The 25211-nt window shown below is 46.2% G+C and overlaps 1 protein-coding gene and 1 long non-coding RNA gene across 2 annotated transcripts; one reads left to right on the forward strand and one right to left on the reverse strand.

The window, feature by feature from the left end:
* Positions 1-4650: 4650 nt before the first annotated feature.
* Positions 4651-7169, reverse strand: LOC146343618 (uncharacterized). Its single transcript, XR_014791948.1, has 3 exons — positions 6962-7169; positions 6000-6679; positions 4651-5618 (listed from the first exon to the last, which is right to left on the reverse strand). It is a non-coding gene; the product is annotated as an uncharacterized LOC146343618 (long non-coding RNA).
* NAAA (N-acylethanolamine acid amidase) lies at positions 6285-24668 on the forward strand. Its single transcript, XM_084855388.1, has 11 exons — positions 6285-6610; positions 8464-8625; positions 12997-13123; positions 15102-15192; positions 17130-17206; positions 17985-18157; positions 18987-19049; positions 20338-20404; positions 20861-20889; positions 22111-22192; positions 23579-24668. The coding sequence occupies exons 1-10, from the start codon at positions 6396-6398 to the stop codon at positions 22184-22186; spliced, it is 1080 nt and encodes a 359-aa protein (XP_084711514.1). The 5' UTR covers positions 6285-6395; the 3' UTR covers positions 22187-22192; positions 23579-24668.
* Positions 24669-25211: the final 543 nt, after the last annotated feature.

Below are 25211 nucleotides of genomic sequence, written 5' to 3' on the forward strand. Positions count from 1 at the left end.
CCTAAATCATATCCCTTCTGAATATACAGTGGAGGTGAGGAATAGATTTCAGGGATTAGACCTGATAGACAGAGTGCCTGAGGAACTATGGACGGAGGTCCGTAACATTGTTCAGGAGGCAGCAATGAAATCCATCCCAAAGAAAAAGAAATGCAAGAAAGCAAAGTGGCTGTCTGATGAGGCTTTACAAGTAGCTCACGAAAGAAGGGAAGCGAAAAGCAAGGGAGAAAGGGGAAGATATACCCAACTGAATGCAGAGTTCCAGAGAATAGCAAGGAGAGACAAGAAGGCCTTCTTAAATGAACAATGCAAAGAAATCGAGGAAAACAACAGAATGGGGAAGACTAGAGATCTCTTCAAGAAAATTGGAGATCTCAAGGGAACGTTTTGTGCAAAGACGGGCATGATAAAGGACAAAGAAGGCAGGGACCTAACAGAAGCAGATGAGATTAAGAAGAGGTGGCAAGAATACACAGAAGAACTATACAGGAAAGATCTGAATGTCCCTGATAGCCATGATAGTGCGGTCACTGAACTTGAGCCGGACATCCTAGAGAGTGAAGTCAAGTGGGCCTTAGGAAGCATTAGTAACAACAAAGCTAGCGGAGATGACAGTATTCCAGCCGAGCTATTTAAAATCCTAAAAGATGATGCTGTTAAAGTGCTGCATTCAATATGCCAACAAATCTGGAACACTCAGCAGTGGCCACAAGACTGGAAAAGGTCAGTTTACATTCCAATTCCAAAGAAGGGCAACGCCAAAGAGTGTTCAAACTACCGCACAATTGCGCTCATTTCACATGCCAGCAAGGTGATGCTCAAAATCCTACAAGCTAGGCTTCAGCAGTATGCGAACCGAGAACTACCGGAAGTACAAGCTGGGTTTCGAAGAGGCAGAGGAACTAGAGATCAAATCGCCAACATTCGCTGCATCATGGAGAAAGCAAGAGAATTCCAGAAAAACGTCTATTTCTGCTTCATTGACTACGCTAAAGCCTTTGATTGTGTGGATCACAACAAACTGTGGCAAATTCTTAAAGTGATGGGAGTACCAGACCACCTTACCTGTCTCCTGAGAAACCTCTACGAGGGTCAAGAAGCAACAGTAAGAACCAGACATGCAACAACCGACTGGTTCAAAATTGGGAAAGGACTACGACAAGGATGCGTATTGTCACCCTGCTTATTTAACTTATATGCAGAGTACATCATGAGAAATGCCGGGTTGGATGAATCAGAGGTCGGAATTAAGATTGCTGGGAGAATTATCAACAACCTCCGATATGCAGACGATACCACCCTAATGGCAGAAAACGAAGAGGATCTCAAGAGCCTCTTGCTGAGGGTGAAAGAGGAGAGTGCAAAAGCTGGTTTGAAACTAAACATTAAAAAAACGAAGATCATGGCATCTGGCCCCATCCCTTCCTGGCATATAGAAGGGGAAGAAATGGAAGCAGTGACAGATTTTACTTTCTTGGGCTCCAAGATCACCGCAGACGGTGACTGTAGCCATGAAATTAAAAGACGCTTGCTCCTTGGGAGGAAAGCTATGGCAAACCTAGACAGCATAGTAAGAAGCAGAGACATCACCTTGCCGACAAAGGTCCGTCTAATCCAAGCTATGGTTTTCCCAGTAGTAATGTATGGCTGTGAGAGCTGGACTATAAGGAAGGCTGAGCGCCGAAGAATTGATGCTTTCGAACTGTGGTGCTGGAGAAGACTCTTACGAGTCCCCTGGACTGCAAGGAGGTCACATCAGTCCATCCTAAAGGAAATCAACCCTGAGTGCTCCTTGGAAGGACAGATAATGAAGCTGAAGCTCCAATATTTTGGCCACCTAATGCGAAGAGAAAACTCCCTGGAAAAGACCCTGATGCTGGGAAAGACTGAAGGCCAAAGGAGAAGGGGACGGCAGAGGATGAGATGGCTAGATAGCATCACGGATGCAATGAATATGAACTTGAGCACGCTCCGGGAGAGAGCGCAGGACAGGAAGGCCTGGCGTGCTATGGTCCATGGGGTCACGAAGAGTTGGACACGACTGAACGACTGAACAACAACAACAATCTGTATTTATATCCTGCCTTTTTTCCTCTTGCAAGGAACCCAAGGCGGCTTCCATTATCCTCCTCCTCTCTGTTTTATCCTCACAACAACAACCCTGTGAGGTAGGTTGGGCTGAGAGTCTGTGACTGGCCCGAAGTCACCCAGTGAGCTTTCATGGCCAAGTGGGGACTAGAACCCAGCTCTCCCGGCTCCCAGTCCGTCACACTCACCACTACAGTACACTGGCATTGCAGTAATCCAGACGAGAAGTTATCAGAGCATGGATAACTGTAGCTAGGCTATCTCTGTCCAGATAAGGGTGTAGTTGGTATACCAACCTAAGCTGATAAAAAGTGCTCCGTGTCACTGAGTTCACCTGTGCCTCAAGTGACAGTTCTGGATCCAAGAGCACCCCCAAACTACGAACCTGATCCTTTAGGGGGAGTGCAACCCCCTCCAGAACAGGTTGAATATCACCTAGCCGGGCAGACGAACCACCTGCTAACAGTACCTCCGTCTTGTCTGGATTGAGTTTCAGTTTATTGGCCCTCATCCAGTCCATGACTGTGCCCAGGCAGTGATTCAGAACAGCCACTGCCCCACCTGGGCTTGATGAAAAAGAGGTAGAGCTGGGTGTCATCTGCATATTGATGGCACCTCAGCCCACACCTCCGGTTTCATGTAGATGTTAAACAGCATGGGGGATAAAATAGAGCCCTGTGGAACCCCATGGCATAATTGCCATGGCACAGAGCAATAATCCCCCAGCACCACCTTCTGGAGTCGGCCATCCAAGTAGGGGCGGAACCACTGCAGTGCAGTGCCTCCAACTCCCAGCCCAGACAACCTATCCAGAAGGATACCATGGTCGATGGTATCGAAAGCCGCTGAGAGGTCCAGGAGAATCAACAGGGTCGCACTCCCCCTGTCCCTCTCCCGGCAGAGGTCATCCCACAGGGCGACCAAGGCAGTTTCCATTCCAAAACCAGGCCTGAAGCTTGACTGAAATGGATCTAGATAATCCGTTTCATTCAAGAGTGCCTGGAGCTGTCCTGCAACCACCCACTCAAGCACCTTGCCCAGGAAGGGGATGTTGGCCACTGGCCTATAATTGTTAACATCCTCCGGGTCCAGGTTAGGCTTTTTCAGGAGTGGTCTGATTACTGCCTCTTTTAAAGAGGCCAGCACTACTCCCTCTCTCAAGGAGGAATTTACAACCTCCTGGACCCAGCTGAACATCCCCTCCTTATTTGATTTAATAAGCCATGAAGGGCAAGAGTCAAGCACACAAGTGGTCGATCGGACTTGGCCAAGCACCTTGTCCGCATCCTCAGGCCTCAATAACTGAAACTCATCCAATAGAACTGGACCAGATGGTGCTCTGTACGCCTGTACCAATGGAACTGCGTTAATCGTGGTGTCCAATTCATGGCGAATCTGAGCGACTTTATCTTCAAAGTGCCACGCAAACTCGTCACCGCGTGCAACCGAAGTTTCCACAGTCTCTCTCCCTGGCCCAGAATGTAACAAGCTGCGAACCTCTTCGAAAAGCTCCGATGGACAACACTCAGAAGATGCAATGCTGGTGGAAAAGAACTATCTCTTTGCCACCCTCACCACCACAGAGTAGGTTTGATGGCGAGCTCTTACCTGTGTTCGGTCAGACTCAGCACGAGTTTTCCTCCACCTGCGTTCTAGCCGTCTCCCCTCTTGCTTCATTGCCCTCAGCTCAGGTGTATGGCCTTGTAGGCCCCTTCCAACCCTACTATTCTATGTATACCAAGGAGCTGGCCGGGCTCTGCTCAGAGGGAGAAGGCGCTTGGGCACGACCGTGTCAACCGCCCAAGTCATCTCTGCATTCCACAGAGCAGCCTGAGCTTCGACAGGAGCACCAGCCATACCAGCAGGAAAATCCCCCAGAGCCCTCTGGAATCCATCGGAATCCATTAGCCTCCAGAGGTGGACCATTTTAATAGGTTCCCCCACCCTTACAGAGGGGGAAGGCTGCCAGGAGTCTAAACCTCAGCAGGAAGTGATCTGACCATGACAAAGGGACAGATGTTAATTCCTCCACTTTCAGATCCGAAGGGCACCAGGTTGGGGAAGGTATAGAAATGGTGGAAGGACAATTGGCTCCCTGTCTTTTTTTCAAAGTGAACAGTCCAGGCAGGACTTTTGCTTTTGGCTTTGAATCTTTGCAGATACCAGTTTGGTTCTGTCTCCATAAATAAAGTGCATAAACCTCTGCAATTTCTCCCCTACTTTCTGGTTGAATTTCTCACTGTTGAAGGTACAGTCAGGGCCAGAAATATTGGAATAAGGATAACTGTTTTGCCAGTTGGCCTCTGTACACCACCACATTGAAGTTGAAAGGAAACACACCCAGATGGGAGTGAAGTCAGGACTTTCAGCTGTAATTCAAGGGGTCTGACAAAAGTGGGGCACTAACCATTCAGGAAGTACAGCCAGTGCAATATACACACTGGCTGATACACCTCACTGTATCTGTCTCATCACCAGAGATTACAGCAGTAATAAAAACAAGGGAGTGACAAGATTAGAACATGTGATTGTTTATAAAGCTTTTATTTTCTTTCTTTTTTTGCATTCAGGGTGCACAGAGCGATCAGGCTTGTTTCTGTTATAATTCATGATGCTTTGACACAGGCAGTAGGGATCACTGAAAGTTTACAGAGGTGTCCTTCAATCTACAAGGTTAAACATTTTCATTTGCTGCCAAAGAAAGCCCTAACTATATCGATTAACTCAGTATATGGGATATATATGGTGAAGGATAGAAAATTAGTAAAAGAATTATCCTTTATTTATAATATAAAATGATAGATGGAAAAGAGAATTAAAAGAGTAAAACAATATTAGAATCATATCATCACAAGGGTTGTGCCAAATTTCAGGGCACTAAAATCCAAAGCAGGTTCTGAAGAGTTCCATATGTCTTTCTCAGCGCTGGCGGCTTGCAAAAAAGAATGGTGGATGCAATTATAAGTGAAGTAAATTCCCTTTTTATCTAGGGTTGCCAGCTTAACAGAAGAAAAGGGCCTGACCTGCTCCTCTTCTTTTAACAGCTTGATTTGTAGCAATCAGCAGGTGAAGCTTTTCCCAGAAGGGAAAGGGGCATTCTCCCCTGTTAATTGTTGTTGTTCAGTCGTGTCCGACTCTTCGTGACCCCATGGACCATAGCACGCCAGGCCTTCCTGTCCTGTGCTCTCTCCCGGAGTGTGCCCAAGTTCATATTCATTGTATCGGTGATGCTATCTGGCCATCTCATCCTCTGCCGTCCCCTTCTCCTTTTGCCTTCAGTCTTTCCCAGCATCAGGGTCTTTTCCAGAGAGTTTCTCTTCGCATTAGGTGGCCAAAATATTTCAGCTTCATCTTCAGGATCTGTCCTTCCAATGAGCACTCAGGGTTGATTTCCTTTAGGATGGACTGATGTGACCTCCTTGCAGTCCAGGGGACTCGTAAGAGTCTTCTCCAGCACCACAGTTCGAAAGCATCAATTCTTCGGCGTTCAGCCTTCCTTATAGTCCAGCTCTCACAGCCATACATTACTACTGGGAAAACCATAGCTTGGATTAGACGGACCTTTGTTGGCAAGATGATGTCTCTGCTTCTTACTATGCTGTCTAGGTTGGCCATAGCTTTCCTCCCAAGGAGCAAGCGTCTTTTGATTTCATGGCTACAGTCACCGTCTGCGGTGATCTTGGAGCCCAAGAAAGTAAAATCTGTCACTGCTTCCATTTCTTCCCCTTCTATATGCCAGGAAGTGATAGGGCCAGATGCCATGATCTTAGTTCTTTTAATGTTGAGTTTCAAACCAGCTTTTGTCAAATCAGGCTGAAAAGAGCACAGGAGCTGGGAAAATAGTTGGCAACCCTGCTTTCACCCTACTATCGAGCACCCCAATTATGGGGTTGCCGCTTTTTACTACTCACCTTCGCCTGCCCCACTTCTAGGCAAGATTCCAGGCCTTTTAAATGCTGTGTGGCAAGCAGAAACCCAAGACAGCAATTTTTCCCCTGTCGGAGCGTCTTTATGCCAGAAAAGGCTCCGCCTGTTGGATTCCTACCTGCCATGCAGCTGTTAATGGCACAAGGTCCTTGGCCGGCCGCCCACCCACGCACCCCGGGGGCAGGGGAGAAAAAAGGGGAGGTTAAAAAAAGGGCTGGCCCATCCGTGCTGCCCTCTCTTTATCTTGAGCGTGCGAGGCGTTTTAATTTGACCCGGCAAACAGGAAGGCGCGTGATCCGGGCTGGGTTTTATTTTCTCCTCTTCCTCCGGCTTCGGCTCCTTCCTCGCTTTCGCCTCCCCCGCCGCTTTCCGCTGCATCCATGGGGCGGCGGCGGGTGCGAGGACCTGCCGGGGGCGCCTGGGCGCTGCTGCTGCTCCTGGCGCTGCTGCAGGCGCCGCGCGGCGGGGCGGCCGCCGCTGCCGGGCCCTTGCGCTGCAACGTCAGCCTGGACAGCGCGCCCGCGCGCCGCTGGGACCCGGTTCTGCGCCGCTTCGACCCCGCGTTCCTGCGAGCCGCCTTTTTCCGGGTCATCGGGTGAGTGCCGGGGCGGGCCGGGGGCTGCTTAGCTCGTCCGTCTTCTGGGGATTCGTTTTCTCCCCCCTACTGGGAGAAGGAATTGGTGGTTATTGCTGGTGCATTTGCGTAGACCTTCCCCAACTCGGCGCCCTGCGGATTTATTTTATTTATTTCGTTTCTATACCGCCCAATAGCCGGAGCTGGCTGGGCGGCTCACAAAAATGCGTTTGACTACAACAGATGTGTTGGACTACAACTCCCATCGCCCCCAGCCAGCTGGCTGGGGGGGTACTGGGAGTTGTAGCCCAGCACATCTGCAGGGCGCCCTGAAAGACTGGTCCTAATAGATGTATTTATTTATTTACTTACAGTCCTTGTACCCTGGTCTTCAACCGCCCCCGAAGGCTCCCAGAGCAGCCGGCAAAGATTAATAACTAGATATTCACTGCCCTCAGGCTTGCAATCTCAAAGACAGGACAAAAAAGGAAAAGGCATTTGGAGGGGAAAGGAAAACAGCAAAACGTAGGCACTAGTTCTTAGCTCCAAGCCCTCTCTCTGTTGCAATTTCCTTTTAACTGTTAATAATTTCTAAAGGAAAACAGGGTGGGAAGCTGACCTTTAATTTGTTCTTGAGGCTTGGCTGGGGTTGCCAGCTTGCCAGAAAACAAAGCTCTCTTTCTAGCCTGCTCTTGTGCCTGGAACAGAGGTTTGAATATGCAGGAATCTGCAACGGAAGCTTTTCCGTATTTATTGCTCAGTGGCATGGCGAGAAACTGTATCCTCCCCTAACAGTTGCTGCCGTTCAAAGGGGTAGCTACGGCAGCTGGTTTAAAAATGGGCAAACCGAAGCTCATCCCTAATGTCTAGAAGCCAGGGCTGGACTCTTGAAAAGTATAGAACAACAGACAAAAGTACTCCTGAGGAGTTGCAGAGTGCATTTCCCTCGCTGCTGGGTGACTTCAGAGAACTCCCATGCTTTGGGGGATTATTATTATTTATTAGATTTCTGTACCTCCCAATAGCCAAAGTGCTTACAACAGGTTTACAGAAGATTAGAGAGAAGGGTTTTGAGGGGTGTGTACGTGTTTTCGGGCTGATGTTAGGCCTAAGATTTCCTGCTTTATACAGATGGATTGCTTATTTTGACTGCAAGGGCTCTCTAGGGCAGATGTGTGGACTGCAACTCCCATCCTTGCAGCATAGCAATGACCTGCTGGCTGGGAATGATGGGAGTTGTAGTCCTGCATATCTGGAGAGCACCAGGTTAGGGAAGGCTGCTCTGGGATCCTCCCCATCTCTTGGGACTTGAAACCCTTTTAACTAGGGATGCCTGTTGTGCTGTAGTGAGTTGCATGGACAGTGACAAGGGTATATTGTTCTCTGTTGTACTGCCTAGTGTTTGGGGGAGGTTTGGTCTTGAATGGGCAGTTAAGACCCATTAGCTTTATGAAAGACCTGCTCTTGGTAGAGATGAAAACCACTAGAAGTGGTTTATTGATATGGATCAACACTTTGGACTCTCCTTGGGTGTGGCTATGGGCAACATCGTGATAAGCACCTGCACGTCAAAATGTACCACCACACCCCTAGATACCTGCCGTTTAACATGGGACTGTCTGCGTGCAAAATACCCTGTCTAGTTGCTGAGCTGAAGCCGAGTTTTGAGAGCATTTTGCAAGCGCTTACTCTTATATTACACAATCTTGAGCGCTGAAAACGGATTCTGTGTGCACAACTCAGTAGATTTCGTTTCTTGCAAGCCTGAAGTCCGCACACACCAGTTCTACATCCAGATCGTGTGTTCTATTACCCAGTTGCAGCCATTCGAAGGCCAATCGTCAAGCTTATGAGCGTGTTTTCTTGTCTTCCAGTGACATTCCCAAGTGGGTTCACGCTGTTATCCGGCCCATAGCTGAAGAAATAGAATCCTTTGTCCCCCAGCCGTTTGCCGGAGAGATTCAGGGACTCTGCAAAGCTCTGGGTCTGAATGTGGGAGACGGGCTCCTACTCAATTTGGCCTATGAGGCCACTGCGTAAGTGTTTGGTTACAACTGAGTGTTTTGGAGGTGGCAAGGAAAAGTCCGTTGGGGCAAGGAATCGTTAAGTCAAACTGACATAAAAGCCAATCTAGATGTGGTGAGGAACATGCCGTGGCTGGTGCCAAGAATGACAACTCTTTGTCTTCGCCATGTGTCTCCTTGGTAAAATCTAGTAAAAAGAAGATTCGTGGCATGTTGTTGTCATGCTCAGATTTAACTGCAAGCAGCAGGTAAAGTGAAGTAGAGGAAGGAAACTCTGGACATAATCCTAAACACAACGCGCTACTCCTGCTGGTGCCCAGCCGTGCATTCATTATGACGCCTGACGTGGCCTATATGCCCAACCGTAGACTGTTTCTTTCTTCTACTGGAATCAGGTTAGTGGTAGGCAGCAGCAGCACTGCTGTGGTGTGCAGCAAGTGCCTGCAAGCCACCCACCATTTTGACGTTGCTCTGGGGCATTGTAAGAACATCAAAATGGCAGCTTCCTCCCCGCCCAGCACTGGTGCACAGTACATCTGAACCAAAGAACAGGGCTGGGCTGGAAGGTCCTGGTGGGCCCTCCCAGAATGCTAGGTCCTCAGTAGCTGCTCAGCCATGCTGTGTGCTGCCATTAACTCTTCTGGCTGCTGGTGAAGTCTGTTGACCTTTGCAGTTCCCTGTGCAAGTACAGGGATGTGTGCCCCGGCCATGGGCTTCCAGAATTTAGAGGTGCTGAGATAATGATAAGCCAGATCCAGGTTTGCTTACAAGGCGACTTTATTGAGTACTTACAGCGCACAGGTGTACCCAATGGCTGGATCAGACAGCTTCTCTGAACCCAGAGCCAAGGGGTAAAATAGGTTTTATGCCATACATGTTAGCAGTGAGGCAGAATGACAGGAGAAAGCGTTAATCAACATTCATCTGCAACTTTCCCAGCATAGACTAACAGTGCTTGGTCAGAAGGAAAACAATCAGAACTTTCCCAGCCAGCACAGACACCTGTAGCTTTAAGACAAACAGAGCTTCACTTCCCAGGCACATCGGAGACTGATAAGATACCAGAACTTGTTAGCATGGAATGTGCTGAGGCAGCGATATTGACCTTTGACTCATCTTACCAGCCAAGAGGCCCACCTTGCAAGAGAATTGCGCTAATAATGAACCAAAGCAGAGAGCACTGTGGATCTCTAGGCCCCTCTAAAACTACTGGTGACTTGGTTACAGGCCTGGGGCCATTACAAGAAAGCATCATTGAATGTGCAGTGTCGGCCATGTGCTGCAGGGAAAGATCAGTAGCGGTGGGCAAGGTATTCAGAGAACTTTGTCTGCCGTTACTGATTTTCTCTTTGAAGAACCCCTGAGAAGTTTCTGAGGGAATCCCAGAGTTCCTAGGAATGCAGTTTTGCCAAGCCTTACTTTGGGGAGGTTAGTAAGCTAGTTACTTAGTTAGTTAGTTAGATTAGACAGACAGACAGACAGACAGACAGAAAAATAAAACCAGGGGCTTTCTATTTGTTTTTTAAAGGCAAAATCAAAATTCTGCACCAGGTTAATCCAATGACCATATCAAGAAAAGTACAACATTGCTGTTTGTGCAACTTAAAACACATTTGTTCAGATTTATTTATGTATTACTTTATTTTTAAAAAACTTTCTAGAAGCTCTTCAGCCAAAGCTCTCAGGAGTGGCTATCAAATCGAGCAGTAAAAAAATTAAAATTAATGCACAATACATAAAAGACGATTACAGCAGATTAAAATAAATTACCACCATAAAATTGGCACCTAAAGACTTAAAAGGCTTGGGCCAATTAAAAAAAAAAAGGTTTCCACCTGAAGCCAAAAAGGGTTTGCACCTGGGGCCAAAAAGAAAAAGGAAGTTGGCGCCAAATAAACCTTCCTGGGGATGGAATTCCAAAGGCGGAGTAGCACAACTAACATGGCACTATCTCTGGTCAGCACCTACCTTATTCCAGAAGGTTTGTTTGTTTGGCATAATTTGCTTGACCTGCAAATTATTTGTTTGACCTGCAAATTATTTGCTTGACCTGCAAACCCATGATAGGGGACAAAGAGCTGTGCGCGTCGGGCTGGGCAGTGACGCTTCCACTTTCCCAGCCATTGGCAATCCTGTGGACTTTGGATTCCCCCCCCCCCCCCCGTTTTCAGAACAAATGATCAGCAGTATTCAAGACTGCATGACTGGGACTGCAGCCTTCCGAACTGCATGCACAGCTGCTGTTTTTCAGCTCCAGTTGGATCAGGATGCAGAGTCCCTCAAACGGAAGCTCCCTCATGACAAATTATTGCTGCAACCTTTGCTCAGAGCCAGTAACTTTGAGGGCGATTTGTCTTATATATAGAAGCAAAGGCAAAAAGCTGAGATTCATTTCCTTTCTTCATGCTATGGTACTAATATTTTACAAGTGGGAGTGACGTAGAACAAAATGATGCCTCCTGTTTACAGTTCCAGATAGCTAGGGCCTTGCCCAAAATAAAAGGGGACTAAAGCAGGACATTATATTCTGTGAACACACACACACACACACGTTTTCCACCTGGCACTCAACATTCTATGGCTCCTGAGCATGTTCAGTTCTTGTTGGGTTGTTTTGGGGGTGGAGGTGTGCATGTGTGTGTCTGTCCCCTGCTTTTTGGATTTTTTAAATTTTTGTATACCTCTGCAAACCTTGGAGTTCCACTGAGGATACTGATACCTCATTTTTCAATGGCCCTGCTCTGGCTCAATATCTGTCAGCACTCACCACCCGAGTACCCTGTTAGAGGGGGAGATTGCTAGCGGCCTGTAGCTAAATAATTGGCTAGCTAAGATTAAGTCAATATGTGAAACTGAGCTTCCCCTCCTCTCATCTTGGTCCTTTCTTGCTTCATTTCCTCATCACCTCCACCATCTTCCTCAAGTTTCCTTCCTTTTCCAGAAGCTGTATTGCAAACATTCTGACAGCTTTGTTTCCCTGAGCAGTTGGAATGTTCATGGACATTCCATTCCATCACACCAGTTCAGTGAGTTAGTGTTGGAAACTTTGCTGCCACAGGCAGAAAACAATATAGGTGGGTACAGTATAGATCAGTATACTGCTTTTGTTGGTGTTTTATTTCATCCTATCCTAATGGCTCAAGGCAGGTCACAACCAAAGAAAACAAACTAGCCCTAGTAGACAGTACTATAACAATATACGGTACTATAATTTGAACTAAATATTCTCAGGAAAAAAAGATTTGGCCTGGGGGCCAAACTTGGCCTGCATAAGGTTCCAGTCCAGCCCTCCAGAGTTCCTTGGATGGCCATGCCTCCTTTCTTTGGCCTTACCCCCTTTCGCTGACCACTGATAGTTTGTTGATTTCCCAGCTTTTGTGCAGCTTTTCCTCCCAGTGTAAAAGATTGAAATGCCTCTCCTGAGGTGTAGTTACTGGCAATGAGAACTTTAAGCTAAAATAATGCTGGTATGGGCCCCACCCCCTTTTGCCTTCAGCCCCACCCACCACTGGAATGTGGCCCCCAAGAGCTTCTCTGAAATAGATTCAGCCCATGGGCTGAAAGAGGTTCAGCATTCCTGGTCTACTCCGATTATGGTTCTCCAGGACTGCAGGCAGAGAGGTTTTCCGCAGCACCTGCTGAGGTCTGACCAGTGCAGAGTAGAGTGGAACTATTACTTCCTGAGAGCTTCTCTGAAATGGAATGCAACATTCCTGTCTTAGACGGAGCATAGCTATCTCCTTAGCTTGTCCCCAGGTGCTGGTATTTGGAGAGATGCTTCTTCTTTTAACACAGAGGCCCAGCTTAGGTGTGATGGCTAATAGCCATTGGCAGACCTGTCCTCCGTAACAGAAACTTGCAATGCCAATCCAAAATTGACACCCACCCATTCCAAAGTAATGCAATCGCTTCTTCATGATGAGGCCAGTGATATAACCCAACTAAATCATTAGCCTTTTGTTTCTTTATCTGGGACAAAATGCTAATGATTTAGTTGGGTTGTATCATTTGCCAAAGTGCTTTTTGTGAAGTGCTCTGAGGTAGAGACATGTGTGCTCTGATGTGTGTACGTAGTTCCTACGTAGGCAGGATTCCCCATTCAGCTGAGTGGGCAGGAAGCTCTGCACTTGCATCCCATTAGTGCACATTAAGCCACTCCCTCCTTTGAAGTGAATGGGGAAGATTTTGCAGGTGGAGGTCCATGCACTCATCAGAACTCATGTCTGTAAGGAACTGCCATTGGGGCAATTTGTGTTCCAAAATGGGGAAGGCTGTCTACCTGCTCAATAGTGTCTGTTTCCAGGAATAAGATGGGGGGGGGGGGGGAAGACCACGTCTTTGTGTGCATTTTTTTCTCCAGTCCCTTGTGTTCTTGTCCTGCAGGTTCTGCACCAGTATCATTGCTCAGGATAATAATGGAAATATATACCATGGCCGCAATATGGATTATGTTTATGGAGATATTTTACGCAAGATTACCATTGATGTGGACTTCTTAAAGAATGGGCAGGTACAAACAGGGCTTGGCAGTGATGAAGAAATATTGAGAGAAGTGTAGGAAAGCTTAAGGCAAGTGTGCATTTCTCTAGCTGGAAAGATTCTAGAGCAGATATCAATACCTGGGAAGTTTCTAGAGCACATTATAAAGTCCTTGTTCTGTACGCACCTTGACACTAATGCAGTGATCATTGGAAGCCAGCCAATGTCAAGAACACGTCCTGCCAGACTAATCTTATTTCATTTTTCGAGCAGGTAACTTCCTTAGTAGATTGTGGAAATGCTGCGGACATAATATATCTTAACTTCAGCAAGGCATTTGACAAAGTGGCTCATGATATTCTGAATAGCAAGCTAGTTAAGTGTGGGCTGAATGGCACTACTACTAGTTGGATCCACAGCTGGCTGGAGAACCGCACTCAAAGATTGCTCATCAGTGGTTCCTCAACAGATTGGAGGGAGGTATCCAGTGGGGTGCCACAGGGTTCAGTCCAGAGCCTTGTACTCTTCAACATTTTTATTTATCACCTGGAGGAGGAGGTGGGGGGAATGCTTATCAGATATGCAGATGACACAGAATTGGGTGGAATAGGTAATACCTTAGAAGACAGGGAAAAAAAACAATCAAAATGATCTCGATAGTTTAGAAAACTGGGCAGAAAATAACAATGAAATTTAACAGAGACAAGTGTAAGGTTCTTCATTCAGGGAAGAGAAATCAAATGCACAAGTATAAGATGGGGCATACCTGGCTTGGCAGTAGTACATGTGAAGAAGTTCTTGGAGTCGGGTAAGCAATGTGATGTGGCTGCAAAAAAGGCAAATGCAATTTTAGGCTACATCAGTAGAAATACAGTTTCAACATCACGGGAAGTAATAGTTTCACTCCACTCTCCACTGGTCAGACCTCACCTCGAATATTGTGTCCGTTTCTGGACACCACACTTTAAGAAGGATTCAGATAAATTGAAACAAGTTCTAAGAAGGGCAACAAAGATGATCAGGGGACTAGAAACAAAGTCCTGTGAGGAAAGATTGAAGGAACTGGGTTTGTTTAGCCTTGAGCAGAGAAAACCAAGGGAAGATATGATAGTACTTTTCAAGTACCTGAAGTGTTATCACACAGAAGAGGGCCGCAACTTGTTCTCTGTTATCCAAGACTGTAGGACATGAAATAATGGATTTAAGTTACAGGAAGGCAGATTTCAGTTGAACATCAGGAAAACCTCCTAATGGTCAGAACAGTCCGACAATGGAACCATCTTCCTAGGGAGGTATTGGGCTGTCTGTTGCTGGAGATATTCAAGCAGAGTCTGCTTTAAACTTGATTCCTGCACCGAGCATGGCGTTGGACTCAGTGCCCTAAATGGCCCCTGCCAACTCTATGAATCTAGCTGCATTTAGTGGGCAGAACATGGTAGAGTGCCAGTAAATAATTGTGTAATGAACGTTTGCTTTTCAGAATCTATCCAGGTTTATGTAACAGTGTCTGTCCACAGCCTCTCCGCTCATCACTTATGCCTTCTTGGATCATCTTAGCTCCCAGTGAGATGCATCTCCTGAATATTACCAGCTATCCACAATCTTGTGATAGACCTTAAGAGGCATTGACTTGAGGCAACCCACACTCAGATCTGCCCACAGAAATCTTAGAGTTAAGATTGACAGAGTTAGAAGGGATCCTGAAACGTCATCTTGAGCAACCCCAAATCTTATAACTATATGTATGTTTTGCTTGTTAGATTTGTTCCTCATTCATTCATGCATTTTTGCTTTATTAAATGAAACTCGGTGAATTTAAACTTTAATTTCTTCTCTCTAAATCCCTCAAGCATTTTCAGTTTTAGCTATTCATATTACATTTACGTAATGGTGTGTTTCATAAAGTTACGTTACTCAAAACATCTCTGGCCTGGTGGTGCTCTGGAATCTACTTTGCATTAAAAACAACTATGGCTATAAGCTCTTATTCTTTGTCCTCTAATTTTCAGGTAAAGTTCAGGGGCACTACATTTTTTGGTTATGTCGGGTTATGGACAGGACAAAGTCCACACAAGTTTACAATCTCTGGGGACCAACGAGGTGAGCCAATCTTTTTCTTGCAGAACTGGGTGGGGTATAAACTACTGCTCAGAATGAGTGAGAAAAAAATTATGCAGTTTCCCAGTTTGTATCAAGTATTTTAATTACAATTCTCTTGGTTTTTTGCAATGATTTGGATCGTAAAGACACATGAAGGAAAGTTGTGTGTGGATATGTCTTTGGCTGGGGAACTAATTGAGCTAGGGAATGTAGTCTTAATGGCCAGCTTTGAAGTTGCGAGCTAGAAGCAGGAGAGGACACAAGTACTTTGTGAAGTCTCTACCCCTGAGAATTAGAAAACCTTCCCCAGGACCTGGTTTCATTTCCAAGTTTTTAAGCAAAGAATGGCTGCACATGTTACAAACTTTTTCTCCACATCTTGAGGACTAGGAGAATGCTTAATGAAGAACTGAATGTTGAACAATCCCCTCTTTACTAATACATTGAGACACTTCTGTCCATGCAGTTCCATTTTTCATTGCATCTTTTCTCTCTCTGGCACCCCCCCCCCCAATCATTTGCACAAGTGCACTCAAAAGTTATGCCCTAATCATATCTTGAGTTTCCTACCATTCTGCACAAGGATGGCACACTTTGCATGTTCCAAGTGTTAATGTTTTTGCACTTCAGAGTCATGCCACCCCTCACCATTTAAATTAAGTAGTTTTGTGCCCTGTGTACAGCATCGTTTTCACAGGCTTAGAAAAATGCAGGAGGGACAATAATGAATGCTTCACTTTGCTGGCAGAAGCACCCAAGTGAGGCCTTTGTGACTGCTATCTATGCACCAAGTCTGTAAAGCAAAAAGTCATAGGGAGGCCTTCTTGGTGGCATCTCTTCTTATGCCTTACACCAGGGGTGGGCAACTTGTGGCCCTTGGCCTGGTTTAAAAAACCCTCTGCATACAATCAATTCATACTTCTGGCAAGAGCAATCTGTCCCTTCTCTGGCAGCCTGCTGGGCAGGAAGGAAGAGGGAGGGCAAAGGGGGTTGCAGGAAGATAAAAGGGGGTGACCTAATCATTTTTTGCTCTGGCCTCACCCACTGCTGACACATGGCCCATGACAGATTACCTGTGAGGGGCCACGGCCCTTGACAGAAAAAGGTTGCCCACCCCTGCCCTATACCAAGTCAGACCATACCAGGGATTGAACCTGGGACTTTCTGCCTAAGAAGAGCCCTGCAGGATCAGACCAAGGGTCCATCTAGTCCACTATTCTGTTCACCCAGTGGCCAACCAGTTGACGACCAGGGACCCACAAGCAGCATGTGCTCTCCCACTGCGCTAATGCCCTTCCCCTGACTCCCTCTTCTCCCTCTGAGTAGTCAGTATAACCACCGGTGTTTTCTTGAAGCAGATGCTAGCTATGCAACTTTACAAAACGTTCTCCGCATCCATGGGCATTTGAAACTGAAAGAAGTAGGTCTCTAAATGCCAGTTCCTTCTGACCTCTGCACATTTCACACAGTTCCATTTTCATGAGACTTCCTTGTCTGAGCGGCTTTTATATGGACTGGGGTCAATCCACTGTTGGGTCACTTTAGGATCTGATATGATGATGTAATGCAAAATGTTAGTGGGTACGTTCTGTGACTTTGTTTTGTTTTGTTTAAAGTGCGGTTATTCATTCTGACCCTTTGGGGTGGGAGAGATTATGCACTGAAATACTTAAAAAATCCCCCTTCCCCATACTGCCACTAGCCTTGAAAAAGCATTCCCATTGGCACCAAAATATGGCCTGGAGGGTGGGGTTATGTCTGGAACGGTGCGTATTCTGTGCTATTAAAAATGAATTTGCAAACAAAAGTATTTACATATAGAATCACAGACGAGTAGGGTTGGAAGGGGCCTATAAGACCATCGAGTCCAACCCCCTGCTCAATGCAGGAATCCAAGTTTGCTGATTCTCATGGCTTTTACCCTCTCATTTTTACAGGCTGTGGTAGCTGGTGGGAGAATGCGGTAGCCGCTTTCCTAAAACGAAGTACTCCGGTCAGCTGGCTTGTCAGGACTGTACGTAGGCACAATGTTGTCATTTTTACAGTGCAACCCTATGCATGTCTATTCAGGAGTAAGTCTCACTGAGTTCAGTAGCACTTATGCCCAGGTAGGTGTGTATAGGGTTGCAGTCTTAGACTCACTGCTCACTATCCCAAGCACACTGTTTTTTAATTATTCTTTATTTTTCTTATGATTAACACCATTTTGTTACGTGAAGCAGTTCTAGATATGGTATAGGTATGGAAATGTTAAGCCTAATTTATTTAGTTAGCACACCGGTGAAGAGCTAACAAAGCAGGTCAAGCAGTAGAGATCCAAGTCATATATTGATAACTTTTATGGAATCTGGGAGACACTTGTTAACTATGCTAATAGCAATAAAGACATTACTGCACCTCCATCAACTCGTGGAACACACTGGAGAGACTTGCTAGGAAAAGACTTTGGAAAAAATGTTTGGAAATATTTTCCTCAAGCTTTATTTATTTACACACACACTCTCTCTCTCTCTCATGCACACACGCACACATACACACAATCAGTCTACTGTGTCCTCTAATTTGGATTGATGTTGATTGCATGTATCAAGTGTATCCTGTGACTGGAAAACAAACAAAACTGCAGTGCTATGGTGGGAAAAGCAGATGTGATTTTGCCTTCTATACAACTCTTAAAGGCACAGGAACCCTTTCATGGTCTGGACCTGCCAATTTAGGATACTCACTCCTGCTTTATGCAAGTCTGAGAAAGTTGCATAGAACATTCTGCTCTGTTTTCTGATTTGCTGTAGGCTTTGAGTGAAGCAGAAGACTTCGAGGCGGCGGCTCTTATGCTGTCCAAGACCCCAATTATAGCAGATGTTTATTACATCATTGGAGGCACAACACCCAGGGAGGGGGCAGTCATTACCAGGAGGAGAAGCGGCCCAGTAGATATTTGGCCCCTGGACCCTTTGGCTGGCGGGTAAGCATTCTGGTGATCATGGGTGCTACTGGTGGACAAGTTCAAAACCTGGGACCAGGCTACCTGGAAGACCACCTTCACACATATGAGCCTGCCTGGTCCTTAAGATCTTCCGGAGAGGCCTATCTTTTGAGACCACCACCATCAGAGGTGCTTTTGGTGGTGATGTGAGAGAGGGCCTTTTTGGTGGCTGCTCCCAGGCTGTGGAACTTCCTCCCAAAGGAAGTCGGTCCCTTGTATCAGCCCATGTGGTTGAGAGAATTTTCATGTTTATTACTTATTTCTATTAGTACTCATGGTCAGTGGTCATGGGAATCATGGGATTTGCAGTCCAGCATAGCTGGAGAGCACTGGGTTGAGGAAGGCTGCAAAAACTTTGGAGGGAGCCAGTTTTCACCCCCTTTATACAAAAACGTCCACCTTGTGTCCATGTGCTACGCTACATTATATTGTGATAATCTTTACCTGTGAGCTTGTTCAGACCATCAGCAGGGAAAGCAACCCAGTATCAGTTGTTTCCCCCACCGACTGCATGACCTGTATTACCCTAACTACTCACACCGCATCGCAGGTCACTGTGTCACCTGAATGTGGCATGGGTGTAGTGCATTTTCAGCCACCCTGCAACCCATACTGCAGACTGGGTTGTAGGATGGCTAAGAATGCACTACTCCCATGCCGCATGCTGGATTCAGACGATATGGCAACCTGCGATGCAGTACAGGTAATTAGGGTAATCCCAATCACATGCAGAGGTAGGGGAAACAACCGATGCTGGGTTGTTTCCCCTGCTGATCGTCTGAACCTGGTCTCTGTTTTTTGTTTGCAGTTGGTACCGAGTGGAGACAAACTATGACCACTGGACCACCCCTCCTCCTCTTGATGACCGAAGGTATCTTGCTGGGAGGTGGCTGTGTTAAGATTGCTTTATGTGTTTAAATTAAAAGAAGTTGTACAATATATATGCCTGGTTATATAGAAGAGCCACTGAGGTATGGTGAATATGAATGTATGCTGTTTCCTTTCAGCTCCACACCTCACTTCTTCCCATGACTAGTAGAATTAGAGTAAAGTATAGAAGATAACCGCTGTGGCTTAGGGGGCTGCGGTGGCTTAGTGGTTAAGACACTGAACTGCAGACTGGAAGGTCGGCAGGTCAGCAGTTCGAGACCTGAGTGCTGCGTGACGGAGTGAGCTCCCGTCTTCAGTCCCAGCTCCTGCCAACCTAGCAGTTCGAAAGCAAGACATTGCAAGTAGATAAATAGGTACCACTTTGGCAGGAAAGGTAACAGCGTTCTGTGCACCTCGGTGTTCAGTCATGCCGGCCACATGACCACGGAAGCGTCTTCGGACAGCGCTGGTTCTTCGGCTTAGAAACGGGGATGAGCACCGCACCCTAGAGTCGGACACGACTGGTTGGGGACACCTTTACCTTTATAGAAAATAAACAAATATAAACTGAGGGGAGATAGGATAGCGTTCTTCAAGCACTTGAAAGGTTGTCACAGAGAGGAAGGCCAGGATCTCTTCTCCATCATCCCAGAGTGCAAGACACGGAATAATGGGCTCATGTTACAGGAAGCCAGATTCCGGCTGAGCATCAGGAAAACCTTCCTGACTGTTAGAGCAATACGACAATGGAACCAGTGACCTAGGGAGGTGGTGGGCTCTCCCTCACTGGAGGCATTCAGGACGAGGCTGGACAGCCATCTGTCAGGGATGCTCTGACTTGGATTCCTGCATTGAGCAGGGGGTTGGACTCGATGGTCTTATAGGCCCCTTCCAACCCTACTCGTCTGTGATTCTATATGTAAATACTTTTGTTTGCAAATTCATTTTTAATAGCACAGAATACGCACCGTTCCAGACATAACCCCATCCTCCAGGCCATATTTTGGTGCCAATGGGAATGCTTTTTCAAGGCTAGTGGCAGTATGGGGAAGGGGGATTTTTACTGCGATTGCAGCTGGGGAGGGAAGGGTTAATTCTGGCTACCCATCCCTGATGGAAATTGGGGGCCCTGTGCTTGTTATTAAAAACAAAACCAAGCAAACTCTTGCTTCCCAGTGATGCATTTAGTGCCGCTTCTACTTTCGTCCTTGGAAGCATTTGGAATTCTGTATTCTTGATTTCTATGATACCGTCTATATTTCTCACAACGTTTTATTTTTATGCGACAGAACTCAAGCCATCAAAGCACTGAATGCCACTGGACAGGAAAAGATTAATCTTGAGTCCCTCTACAAGGTAAGTCACATCATTTCACATCATGCTCCTATAAAAATATTTAAAAAGCCAAAACTCTGTTCCTTCTGAGAGCTTTCTGCTATAGTAGTTTTCTGGTGTAATTTCTCTAGCAGCACAAAAATGGAATGTATGTCAAAAGAGGAAAATGATGTAGCAGGTACATATCCCAGGGGAACAGCATCGTTAACAGTGGAGGGAGGGTTGAAAAGGGTGAAGGAGAATGGTAGAACCCCCACTGTGGACACAGCATACAGCCCCAAGCCAGTGCCCTCTAGATGTGTTGAACCACAACTCCCATCATCTCCAGCCAGCATGGCCAGCACAAGACATAGATTCTGGGGCTAAACTCTGGTGATTTCTAGCTCTGTTCCACCTACCCTGTTTGTGGTTACCCTGTCTGAAGCTCTGCTAAGCTTAATGATATGACTGCCTTCCATTTTGTTATTTTCATTTCAGATACTATCGGTACAGCCAGTCTTAAACAAGTAAGTTTATTGTTTAATGCCCACTAGTGCTTAAGTTCTCTTGCACACATGCGCGCGCGCACACACACACACACACACACACACACTTTAAAATAGATCGCCTATCAAATGGCTATATGGCATCTCTAAAACCAGAGGCAGGATGCCACAGAACATCATTTGCTGGGGAACAACAGAAGATGACAGGTGCCTTCATGGCCTGCTTATAGGCTTCCCAGAGGCACCTGGTTGGCCATTGTGGGAATCAGGCTGCCGAACTAGATGGACCTCTGGCCTGATCCAGCAGGACTACTCTTCCATTTACTTCTGAATGCATGAAACTACCAATCTCAGCCTTTCCACTAGTGGGATCTCTCCACGTGGAGTTAATATGTATGGGCAGTATTCAACGGTACCATTCTGCAAACTCAAACAGCACTAACAGAGCTCCACTGACTCTTTCTGTTGTGCAACCAGTTGCCCATTATGCTTGCACAACCAGTTGTGCAACTGGTTGCCCATTATGCTTGCACAACTTGTTGTGCAACTGGTTGCACAACAGTTATGCACACCTGGTTGCACAAGCATAATGCACAAGCAGTTGCGCAATTATACTTGCACAACGGTAACTTTAGTTGGATTCTTCTCTTGCTCATAGTTGGGAACCTAGTTCCCATTAGTGCAATATCATTTGCGCCAATGGCATGATGTAGTTGGATACTGCTGCATGAATAGTTTTACGAGGGATCCTGGGAAAGCTTACAGAGAAGGCAGGAACCTGAAGAGGCAGGAATACAGATGGTAGCCAGGCCAGATGGACACTACACTGGTGTCCCTTGCCTATACTGTGTGGGGATACTGGCAGAGCCCATGCACAGGTTTACCAGCCAACAGGATTAGATGTTAATGGCTGTAAAATCCACCACTCCCAACTCTGAGGACTAGGAGAAGATAAACAACCAGAAAAAACTGAGACTGAGCTCACTGAAATCTTCCATTTGGGTGGAAGGGAGGTATCTGGGGTCTGGTCCATGATTGAACTGATGAGGTTACAATGCCCTGAGTTGAGCCTGACATGTAGCTGATGCCTTCTGTCAATTCTGTTTTACCTGGACCCCAACACATGGTGAGCATTCAGTGCGATAAACGGGTCCTCTAAATCTGCTCTATTTAATTTAATATTTGGCTTGAAATGATGATCTTATGCACACCTGGCCTCATTTTGCTGATATTCTTTACCAGGTATACAATTTATACCACTGTAATGAGTGCCGCAGCCCCGGACAATTACACGACACGGATCAGGACCCTAGAGTGAAAATACGTAAGTCCTGCATTAATGCACATTTGAATGGGCAACTCAAGCCCTTAGTAGTTCCATGCAAATACTCAGCGACGCTGGCTGCAACACACGCCTTCTAACGGCTTTGTGCTGCTTGGGAAGCTTAGTATTTTAAGCCTTCCCTGTCCTGCCCTTACCTTATTTAATTAGTTATTTATTTAAAACATTTCTTGGCCGTCTTTTCCAGTTTCCTGGCTCAGAGACAGGGCTCCGAGCTTGGAGCCAGGAAACTGCACTCCCTACCCCCTACCCCTCATAACTGGTGCAGAGAGAAATGCACCAGCTCTCTCTCTGCGCTTGGAGAACGGAACAGGGAGAAGGGGGCATTCCTGGGCGAGGGGAGGAGACTGGGGTGGTGGCCGTATAAGGTTACCTATGGCCTCCCCACCCTCCTTCCCTAGAAATTGCCCATCTAGCTTAAATGCAGAACGCGAGGCGTCCCCCACTCTGCACCGGATACACGTAAGCCTCCCAGTTCCCAGGCTTACAAGTACCCAGGCACAACCCATAGGATTGCGCCCGTAATCAGTTTTTCCATTAGCACTAATGTCCAAACTCGAGCTTGCCATTGTACCAAATTTATTTTTGCCTCCAATTTCCAATAGGCTGCAATTTCCAATTTAGCAGCCACCCAAAAATAGTTGACAGTATTTTGCACTGAAGATTTTTGTCCCTGCCAATATACGAATTTAGCAGCCCCAGTAGTGGGAATGCAGTAATTGTCTGACCTATTACCAATTCAGCCTCTTTAAACACCTCCAACCAAAACGTATATACTTTGGCACACAACCACCACATATGTAAGTAAGATCCGATCGCGTTTCCAGCGTGAAAGGGGAGTGACATTTTTAGAAATCTCAATTGCCTAACTAAGAACACAGCTGTGTAGTTTGGGTGCTGTTACTTTGCAGTGGATGAGCAGCTGTGTGCTTGGGGCTGGAAGAAGTAGACGTTCTTGCTGTTTTGTTCGTTCTTGTCCCTTGTGTGATGCCTCATGAGAAGCTCTGTTGGAGGTGCAGCTGATGGAAGTGGCTAATCATTTAATCAGTCCAATGGCTGTGTTTCTTCAATTTATTGTTTAAAGTAGCTTTACTTGCTGCAGGTGAAGTCAAGATTCAATCACAAATTGTAAACAAGCTAATAGACTGTAGGTGACTGTTCTTTATTGATTGATATTCAGTGAGTGTTTGACATATTGCTGCACTCTATTGTTGTATTGATAGAATTTGAAAGGCCTTCACTGTCAATTGGTTTAGAAGTGGGATATTGGCAGTGAGTGAGACTACAGTGTTTTTACAATTAACCTTAGGAAGGATATGTTCTGTTTAATTGGCTGTGTGTGTCTCTCTCTCTCTCTCCTTTTCACAGAAAAGAAGGAATGAAATCCTTTGAAAACACAAAGGCTGGGTTACGTGTGAAACGCAGCTGCGAAATACAAGCATAGATATGGGTATTGTGCTTGGAATTCGCCATCTTAAAAAAAAAAAAAGCAAGTTACTAGTTCCTAATGATATGAAGATAGTGTACGGGCAATGCCTGGTGAAATATCAGAAATAGGGAAAGACGGGCCAGAGCAGGATTTCCAGTGTTAAGAGGCTCTGAGACATTGTGTAACCCTCTGCCCCTTCCCCTGTGATTGGTAAAAAGGATTATGCACATAAGAACAGATATGCAAATTTCCCTCATTCATACAGGTTTCAGAATCCAGCTTTTCCTGGTGCTAAATTTGGGTTACCATGGCATGTGCATGGCATATTTCATAGCTTTCTAGGAGATCATGTTCTAAAGGTACATGTTGCAGCCACCTCGCTTGAAGCTTAGCACGTTTGGGTCTGGTCAGTGGATGGGAGGCTGCCTGGGAACCCTACGTACGTTGCCTTGTATTCCACAGCAGAACGGCAGGATATGAATGAAATAATTTTGATGGCAGAGCACACACAGCTATGGCAGAGGGGGATGAGATTGAGCACTTGCTGGGACCCAAAATGGGCAAAGGGCCCACTCCCCCAGCAGCACTCCCATTCTACATTTGCACAGGGCACTTCGGAAAGTGGGAGATAGCATGAGAGAAGTCTCATTTTGACACATCTTGGGAGGGACGACACACCAAGGAAGCCCCAGCAGCCCCCCAAATGTCAGCACTGTACACAGCCCTTAATACAGCCCTCCCCAATCAGGTGCGTTCCAGTTGTGTTGGACTACAGTTCCCAGAATCCCCCAGCCAGCATACAAGGCTGCCTTCATACATACGCTGCATTTGTTCTCCAATGACTAGCACCTTATTTTTGGTACTGCAAAAGGGTTGGTAACCATAAGTTGAATTTTTTTAATGACTGAAATTTTAATCCTCAGGCAGGATTGTAAATAAAAACTATTTGTATTGTTCTTGCTATAAAATGAAAGTCTTGCTGTGGGTATCTGATGACAGGCCTGAAAATAAACTGACTCACAAAAGGATAACGGTTTGCTTTTCTTTGCGTCTGCCTTACTGTCTTTCCAAAATTGTAGCTTCAGAGACACCTAGAATGCCTCATCTTTAGCTGGGGGCAAGGAGGTCTTCTCCCTTCTCTGATCTGTTTTTCTTTTTCAGGACATTCCAGAAGGGTCGTACATCAAGAAGCGATTGTCTGTCCCAGCCTTTCCCAACCTGATGCCCTCCAGAGGACTATGCTGGCTGCAAGTGACTGGAATTACAGTCCGCCTAGAAGGCACCAGGTTGAGGAAGCTGGTTAAACCATTTAGTTTCCACATGACATCGCCTGCAGTTTAGCTAACAAAAGGATGTCATTTACCCTACACGGCTCAGGACCACAATACCCAGGGGACCATCTCTCCCAGAATGAGCCTACCTGTACTTCATGCTCATTGTCTAAGGCTGTCCTGCCATGGCTGAATCAGACTTGGCATTAGAGCAAATTATGGGGCAATCCAAAAGGCAAGGCAACCAGTTATGAATAAAAGTTCCGGTCCAGTATGGGATCAGGCAAAGTCAGGATGATTC

This window comes from Heloderma suspectum, chromosome 5 (assembly GCF_057233095.1).
Source record: "Heloderma suspectum isolate Gila_16-S chromosome 5, 16-S_ref, whole genome shotgun sequence".
Lineage (NCBI taxonomy): Eukaryota > Metazoa > Chordata > Lepidosauria > Squamata > Helodermatidae > Heloderma > Heloderma suspectum.